This window comes from Populus euphratica, unplaced genomic scaffold (genome assembly GCF_000495115.2).
Source record: "Populus euphratica unplaced genomic scaffold, PopEup_1.0 scaffold73.1, whole genome shotgun sequence".
Classification (NCBI taxonomy): domain Eukaryota; kingdom Viridiplantae; phylum Streptophyta; class Magnoliopsida; order Malpighiales; family Salicaceae; genus Populus; species Populus euphratica.
In genome coordinates, this window is record NW_011499895.1 from 167,287 (window position 1) to 176,761 (window position 9,475).

Sequence of the window (9,475 nt, forward strand, 5' to 3'; positions counted from 1 at the left end):
ATGCTTTATTCCATTTCTTCTTAAATCTGTTGATGATATTTAAGCATACATGAATCCAATTTATGATACTTTTTATTGAATGGAGATACAAATATACAATATCCCAACCTTATTACTCAAATTTCCCTCTTCATACTAATTTGAGAGGGAAAAAGAAACTTTTTTGTTTTCTCGGTTGAAACTTACTTCCATGAAAACATGATAAAGAAGAAGAAGAAGAGAAGAAAAACAAAAGCAAGTCATGATAGATGATACAGTATAACTATGACTTAACTTGTGGGCAGGCTAAACGGGAAGATGATCGTGATCAGGTCGGGGTGGGTCATCTTGGAGTACTGTTGTAGGGGGTGACGGTGAAGGAGCAATCTTATTTTTGGTAAAGAGGAGGGCCATTACATCGTCTGCACAATCTCTGATAGAGACGAAGATTGCTGCAAAAATTCCAGCAGCACAGTAAAGAAGACAAAGGGCTGCAATAATGAAGAAAAAGATGTTGAAACAAGCTATTAATTTGGATTGATCCGACGAAGAACGAGTTGTCTTGACAATAAGTTTGAGGGTTGCGTAAGCTATAGCGGCCACAATTGAAAGGGCCACAATCGGCAAACATAATCCACACATCCATCGAATCCAGAACTTTGATCCACGCATATTGCTTCCTGCTCACCATTTACCACCTGCAATATTTCACATGAATTAAGACTTCTGATCCTATATACCCAGCATATTACATTTCTCCGAAGACAATAAACATAGGGGAGGAAAAATAAATTTACGTACCTGACAATGGACATGCCGAAGCAAGGAGCTCTTAATTAGATCTCAATGTTCCTCTTCGAAAACTGAAGCTTTTTTGCCCCCTAAAAAGCTTAGGAAGAAGAAGCAGCGGCAGCAGCATACTCGAAATCATCAAAGATGACATACGTTAGAATGCTTTAAAGAGTGATGCGCGATGTTTTTCATGAATAGTTTGCTATTTTGATGAATCCGACAAATCTTCCGTTACCTTCTATGGATGACAGGACCTTGAAAGCAATAGGAAATGCTACAATGCATAGATTTTCTTCTATTTTTTAGAAACAAGGTAGACAAAAGTTTTTCATTGTCATAGATGAAGATTTCCTTTTAAATAGATCAATAATTATTTAATTTTTTAGGATGTATGCAAAGATTAACTAAAAATTAGATTTTTTTTTGCTTTGAATAATATTAGATTATTATAAAACACAAGTCATTTAAGTTTTTAATCTATAATGATAATGCATTCGAATCACTAATAACAAATCTCTTAAATCCTTTTAGGAAAAAGAAATTATTATACCTTTGAATGTTATCTTTTTTTTATATATATATTTCTATAACTATCATGGCTTTTCTCTATTATGAGCACTATATAGAACATGAAAGGCATAATAGTTTATTTATTAAAAAAACTTAGAAAATCCTATAAATAGTAAAATATCAATTCACCTCTTAAATAATATCATATATACTATTTCATGATAAATTTATAAACTTATTCATTCAAGTCCTTACTTGATTTTCTCTAACTGTAGAATTATAATCCTCTATATTAATTATATTTTAGTTCTTAATTTTAAAATTTTATTTATAATCAAGACATACTTGATTAATCATCCTATTTTAATTTTTAACAAATGATTCTTATGTATGAAACTTATTAAATTTCCTAATAAGTTTACTCAAATATAAATCATAATTATAAATTAAATAATATTAGGTAAATTAAATAATTTAATTTATTATCAATTTAATAATTAATTGATTTATATTTAAAATCAAGTACAATGTCTAACAACAAGTCATGATCCTTTAAATATCAGAACAATCATAAGTGGTTTGACTCAACTTTTTAGTAACTAGTTTCTTAATGTAATTATTATTCTTTTATCAATAATATTCTGATTTAAACATTATAACATAAAGTATACCTACACTGTTAAATCATTTTTTTCACGACACTATAGCTATTGATTCTTTGAATAAGATTTGAAATCTTTTCAAATCTCATTCCCCATTGGATAAGAATTTTATAATCAATATTATTTGAGAATAAATGGAATATTTTTTATAATTCACCTAGGGTAATGAATTCTCTCTTCATTACTCAAATATCTTCATATAGTTTATGTTATATTCATTATCTTCTCATTTGTTACCTTTAATTAAACAATGTATAGGCAGGATCAAAGCATAATATTCTCTATATAAGATAACTTAATGATCTCAAGTTTAAGGATCACTTTCATAACATCACATGAGCCTTTCCAAAAACATAAGTAATCTATTTATAGAAAATTATAATGTAGGTTAGTTTAGTATAAATGTCATCTAACAAGCATCTACATATTAGTTCTAGGCATCCCTTATATTTTACCTCATTTCTGAGTTATTCCCTAAATTCATCTTCTTTCTTTCCAAAATAAAAAAATAAATACTAATAACAAAAAGACTTATATTTTGGCAAAAGCAAGTTAGGAGGATTTCAAATGTAACTAATATTATATCTTTAAGTGTTATCTATTTTCCTTTATATTTCTATAACTAATGTGATTTTTCTCTGTTGTGAGTGCTGTCATAACCCGATTCTGGGTTATTCCTTAATTTTTGACTCGTGTTTTCATAAATTTTTAGAAAAAACCAAAAAAAGAGAAAAAATAATGAAAATCTAAAAAAATACATTTTTAAATATATTTGCCTTATTTTTAGCATTTTAAGAATCATCTCAAAAAATTTAAATTTTCAAAGATATTTGAAATGCGTTCAAATTTTAGTGCATTATTTTTAAAATCATTGATTTTTCTCATTGAGCCGATGTTGATATTGCTTGTTTTTAAAAATATAAAAAAATAAGAAAAATTAAAATTTACAAAAAGTTAAGGGACTAATTTTAAAAACCAAGCAACATTTTGCCTATAAATAGCATCCTTCAACACAAAAAAGGAGGGGCAATTTTGATAAAAAAAAAAAGACAAACCCTAAAAACCTTAACTATACAAACCTATCTTTTCAAGAGAACCGGCCACCCCCCTCTTTGCTTGAATTTTTCTCCCTCAAACAGCAGCCCCTCGACCATCTCTCTTCCTTCACCCTATCGGATCCAGCCAACAAAAAAGGGTCATTGTTCACATTCATTTTCCCCCCTCAAACCGACCTCAATTGTTTCCCCATTTTCCCTTCCTCATTTTCAATTGTTTTCCCTTTTTACTTCGGCCCTTTCCTCTCATAGTCTCCCTCTCAACTGCTCCCTCTGCTCTTTGCAGCTCCTGTAGAAACCAGAGTCGTTCCCCTTCGCTCTCTCTTATTGTCGGCAGCCATCATAAGCCGTTACCACCAACAAGGGTGAGGACCATCCAGCAGCAGCGTTGTTTTTCTCCTCTCTCAGTCGACCCATCGGCCTCCCTTTACGGGTCAGCGAACAGACCCGGCCACTATTGACGAGTGCACTGTTCACACCGCCCAGAAGGACTTCCCAGCACTATTATGGAGTTCTGAGTGGTTATTTTGTAATTTTTAAACTATTTAATTTAATATTTGTTTAGTTTGAATTTTTATTTGTATTTTATAAATTTGAAAAAAAAACAAAAAGAAGAAAAAGAAAAGAAAAGAAAAATCCGATGTGTGTGTGTGCTTTTATTTGTCTTATGAATGTTTCTTTTTATTTATAATAAAATTATAGAGAATAAAGAAGGATTTACTATTTTGATTGGATCATGGTGTAGAAGTACAAACTTGTACGAAAGTTGTATTTCTAAAATCCGATGAAAAGATAAAAATTTTAAAACTTTTTTAAGACATCACATCCATGAAGCAGCTTACCTCAGGTAGGGTGCGCTAAGGGTGGTAATACCTTTCCTAGCCACTAACAGTCCCTTACCAGTACAACCGGGTTTCCTAGTAACTCTCAATTAAATATTAGGTGGCAACTCCCAATGAATCCAATAAGATCAAATCAAACATAACAGAGAGAAAAATCGCTAAAGCTAATGCTGTGCGGATTTTTTTAATGTGCGACAAGTACTATACAAAAAATAAATAGCATAACATTCTATTTATAAAAAAACCTAGAAAACCCTATAAATAGAAAAATATCAATCCACCACTTAAATAATATCATGTATACTATTTCATGATAAATTTATAAACCTATTCAATGAAGTTGATCCCTACTTCATTTTATTTAGTTCTAGAATTGTAATCCCCTATGAAGAGAAGGGCCATTACATCAGAATATTTTAATTTTTGACAAATAATTCTTATGTGTATGACCTATTAAGTTTCCTAATAAGTTGGCTAAAATATAAATCATAATCCTAAATAAAATAAAATTAATAAAATTAACTTAAAAATGTACTGATTTATATTTAAAATCAAGTACAATGTCTAGTAACATGTCATGAACATCTAAATATCAAAACAATCATAAGTGATGTAATTTAACCTTTTAGTGACTAGTTTCTCAGTGTAATTATTATTCATTCATCAATAATATTTCAATTTAGATATTATAATATAAAGTATGTCTGCTTTGTTAAATCATTTTTTTCTCAACACTATAACCATTAATTATTTGAATAAGATTTGAAATCTTTTCAAATCTCATTTCATAATAGGCAACAATTTTATAATTAATATTATTTGAGAACATATCGAATATTTTTTCTAATTTACCTAGGGTAATGAATCCTCTCTTCATTACTCAAATATCTTTATATAGTTTATGTTATACTCAATATCTTTTCATTGTTTACCTTAATTAAGCAACGTGTGCAGGATCAAATCATAACATTCTCTATATAAGATAACTTAGTGATCTCAACTCTAAGAATCACTTACATAATATCACATAAGCCTTTTTAAAAACATAAGTGATCTTTTTATATGGAACTGTCATGCAGGTAAGTTCAGTATATACGTCATCTAACAAACACTTACATATTAGTTTTAGACATCCCTTATATCATAACACATTTCTGGGTTATTTTTCAAATTCATCTTCTTTCTTTCCAAAATAAAATAATAAATAATAAATAATAATAACAAGAAGACTTATATTTTAGGAGAAAGAAGTTGGAAGGATTTCAAATGTAAAGAAAAATCAAGCTATAATTTTATAAAGAGTCATGAGCCTAATTGTACCATATTTTACTTCAAAATGGAGAGATAATGCAGATTCAAGGTCAAGTTACATGATTATTAAATAAATCCATATAAAAATTAAATCCAATGATATAATTAGGTTTTTAATGGGCCAATTTGATTTAATCATAGACCAAATTAAAGTTTAATTATGTTTAAGAATTAATTTTGGTTTAACTGAAAGGATTTAATTAGGTGCCATGACTTATATTTTAAATAGGTTAAATTAATTTTATTAGGGGCTTAATTGGTGAAATATCAAGTTTGAGAACCTAATTTGAGCTTAATTGATTGAGAATATTAGAATTTTAGGAGATCAAACTTAATTTTTACAAAGTTAATGAGTTTAAATGAATAATAAAATTGTAAGAAAATCAAAATTTTAGAGTGAATTAAGAGCTAAATTAAAAAAAAAAATCACAACCAATGATCATTTTATAAAAGGCGTCGAACTATGAAGAATCAATTGATTGAAATTATAGGTGAAATTAAAGATAATTAAAAGTTTAATGGTCAATTGAGGGTTACATTACATAAATCTAAGACCAAGAACCAATGTGAAAAAGGCATTGAAATTTAAGGTTGACATTGGAGTTTGGTAGGGGGAAAATTACATAAAATTGGAAGTTTAGAGTAAATTAAAGTTGTAATTAAAAGAAACTAAAAAATGGAGGACCAAATTAAACTTTGGCCAAAACCCTAAATTAAACCCTAAAAAGTTCAAAATTATGCTATTTTGAACAATAAAAAAAAAGAACCAAATAATGTATCATTTGGTGACTGTTCATCTTCTCTCTCATTTTAGGCAAAAAAAAACTGCTCTAGTATTCTCATTTTCAAGGCATTTAATGTTTAATCTCTCCATTAAATTTGACAAAACTTGTATGCAAATGATGGTTTGGCATCTAACTACACCCTAGTATGATCCTTTCTAATCGATCAACATTATAGCAACCTTAGCACCATCCTAAAATACCCAACTCAGCCATCCCTTCTATAACAACTTTTTCAGGCCATGATGACAACTTTGAGCCAACAATTGGGCTCTTTCTTAGCAAAATCAAGGGCTAAAATTTGTCTTCAAAAAGAAAAAAAGTGTCTATTTTTTACTTTCTATAAATAGAGGTGGATTTTATGCTCTAAGGGAGAAGAGATCAGAAACCAAAGTTAAGCAAAAAAACCATCTTTCTGCCTAGTTTTTCTTTCCCCACTCTTGGAAACCACTTTAGCCACTTTCTTTGCAACATCTTAGTTGTTGTTACTACTATCAACCACGCTTCAGTCTTCCTTGTAACAACAAGAATGACTCCAATAATTGTTTGCCTCTTGCCATGCAAGGTTGTGCCATGTCCTTTTCTTGTTTCCCCCCTCCTTAATCTAGCCATTACATGATTTTTCATGCAATGATCAAATAATTAGCATGGTTGTTAGGTCAATCCCTCAACTATTTGAGCCTAGGCTGAACTTAGCCTAAATGGCTGGGTTGGGTCTAACCCACCCTAAAAAATGATATGTTCGGTCTCCAGCCACCTAACCCGACTAGGTTGGGTTGGACCTGTTTTGGCCTAGCCTAGATGGCTAAATTTTTTAAAATTTAGATGAAGAATTAAATATAGAAACAACTAGGTTGTTTAAAATTTTAAAATTGTTTGGTGAACCATTATGGAATATGTGTACAACTCATAATAAATTTATCATTAATTGTTTACCATTAAGTCAAATTATAAGTAAAGTAGAGCCAATTATAATAGGAACATTGAATGGGTAAAAACATGTTACCTAAAGGGAAAAAGGCTAGAAGATAACTTATATGCTATAAAATCTATGATAAAACCTTATGACTTAAAATACTAAAAAATTGATATATGCATAAACTTTTATATGTTGTAGTATAGTGAACATATAAATTTTACCTAGTGCAAAACCTATCAACATGCTCGATAATAATGGTTGAGAAATGACATTTATCGAATACAAAAAATAAGATACTTCTCAATCACTTTTAGGGTGCAAAGGTTATTTATGTTTCTAAAAACTATTGAGCATATGACATGGTATTATTCACATGATAAAGTTATGGTGCACTTTTCTAATGGTGAAGCTTGGAAGCAGTTTAATAAAGTTTATGCCCTTAATTTTTAATGGAACTACAGAATATATGTTTTGGCTTGTATAGAAATTGATTTAATCTATTTAGATCCTTTACTACACCATATTTTTATTGGCCAATTATTTTAAGAATTTACAACTTGGCTCAGGGATATATATGAAACTGGAATTCATGATATTATCTATGATCATACTTAGTCCTTACAATTTAGGTAGGAATTTAGATTTTATCTTCGACCATTGATTGATGAGTTAAATCTAGTATGGTCAGTCAAGACTTTAACATATAATATCTTAAGAAAATATAATTTTTACATGAAAACAATTTTGATTTGGACTATAAATGATTTTTTTGTGTATGAGAAGGACATGGAAAATTAGCTTCTTGATATTATATAGGTAATAATAAGGTATTTACATTAATCAAAATTGGTAAAACTTCTTTTTTATTGTTACTGGAGATTCTTGCCAAGTTATCATCGATTCAGAAATAATAAAAAATATTTCTTAAAAGATAAAGTTGAAATGAATATTATATCACTAGTACTTATAGGTAAAGAACTGCCTAATAAAATCTCATGATATGATGGTATTATACTTGGTTTTCATTTTGGTATGCAAAAGTTTCTTCATTTTGGTGTGATACATAATTTGATAAAGTAAAGTATGTCTTAGGCGCTATCTTATTAAAACCTAATGTTATCCACTATAATTTAGATATCATGAATATCAAGAAAAATGTATTTAACAATATTTTTAACATTATCATGAACACGAAAAGGAAAACAAAGAATAATATAAAGCTAGAATAAATTTAACTATGTATTATGATAGTAAGAATATAGAGTTGGTTAATGATGAGTTTTGTGTTACAAAGCTAAAAGTCACATTTATATTAGAAAAGGATGGACAACTTCTTCTCTCTAAATGGCTTAAAAGTTTACAATTTTCTAATGGATATACTTCATACATAGTTACATTGATGAATTCAGGGGAATATAAATTGTATAGAATGACTGAATATAAATTGTATAGAATGAAAAGTCATGACTATTATATGTTTGTATAAACTTTAATTCCAATTGCTTATATGACTTATTGTAAAAAAGTATATAAGATGTACTCACAAAGATTAAACACTTATTTAAAGATATTTATTTAAATAAATTGCATATCAATCACATATAGCAGCTTGAAAACAACATCATTAAAATAATTTACAAACTTGAAATGATCTTTCCCCCCCTCCTTCTTTGACTCAATAAAAAATCTTCTCATTTATTTAATTTATAAGGCAAAAGTTTAAGGTCATGTACGATACAAATGGATATATCCATTTAAGAGGTTACGGATTGCATGCATTCTTAATAATTGTTCATTTTTTTATTAAAAAAACATTTAGTTATTCATCTACAATAACTTATTCAACCTTAAGAAAAATTTTAAAACTAAAGCGCATGTTGCAACTTTAATAAGTGAGGCTTATATTATTGAAGAGATTTCAATATTTACCTCATAATATTTTAAACCTCGCTTGAGAATAATAATTAATTATATTACAAGAAATGATGATGGTGGTCACCTACACTAAAGTAGGGATTTATCAATTTTTTTCCATCTTAGAAGACCATTATTAAATAATATAGTGAGTAGATATTTGACTGACATCAAATCTAAACAAATATATAATTATGTGTTATTTAATTGTTATGAATTATCATATTTTGTTTAATAAATAAATTATAAAATTACATATTTTTAAAATAATTTTCTCTTATATAACTTCCTTCCTTGTAGGAAAAGTATCAATTGTTGTTGTTATCTTATAATATAAATGTTAATGAATCTAAAATCTACAAATTAAAATATGAATATGTTATTACCTTGTTTAAAACACTTATAAGTATTAAATATTTATTAATTATTTAACTCATAACAATTAAGTTTAATTGCATCCAATAAGAAAAACTATTATATATGCATGAAAAACTAAGATTTTTTTTAATAATGCTGTTGTTGATGTTGCTGTGAGTTGAGAGTTAATAAAATATACATCTAGGGTTCTAAATAATAAACAGCACAAAGAGAAAGTTTGAAACACCAACAAAATCAAATGTCTATTAGACATGTTTTCTCACATTTCATCAGAATAGTCCATTAGGAGTTGAGGTGCATGTCCTCCGCCGCCGATTTCATCGGCGATATT

At 28.3% G+C, this 9,475-nt stretch overlaps 1 protein-coding gene across 1 annotated transcript in view; it reads right to left on the minus strand.

The window, feature by feature from the left end:
* Positions 1-285: 285 nt before the first annotated feature.
* LOC105131970 (uncharacterized) overlaps positions 286-9,475 on the minus strand; it is a 10,956-nt gene continuing 1,766 nt past the window's right edge. The window contains exons 3-4 of the mRNA XM_011035205.1: positions 620-677; positions 286-470 (exon numbers count right to left, since the gene is read on the minus strand). Coding sequence (XP_011033507.1) covers positions 286-470; positions 620-677 — 243 coding nt within the window. The remainder of the gene's footprint in view (positions 471-619; positions 678-9,475) is intronic.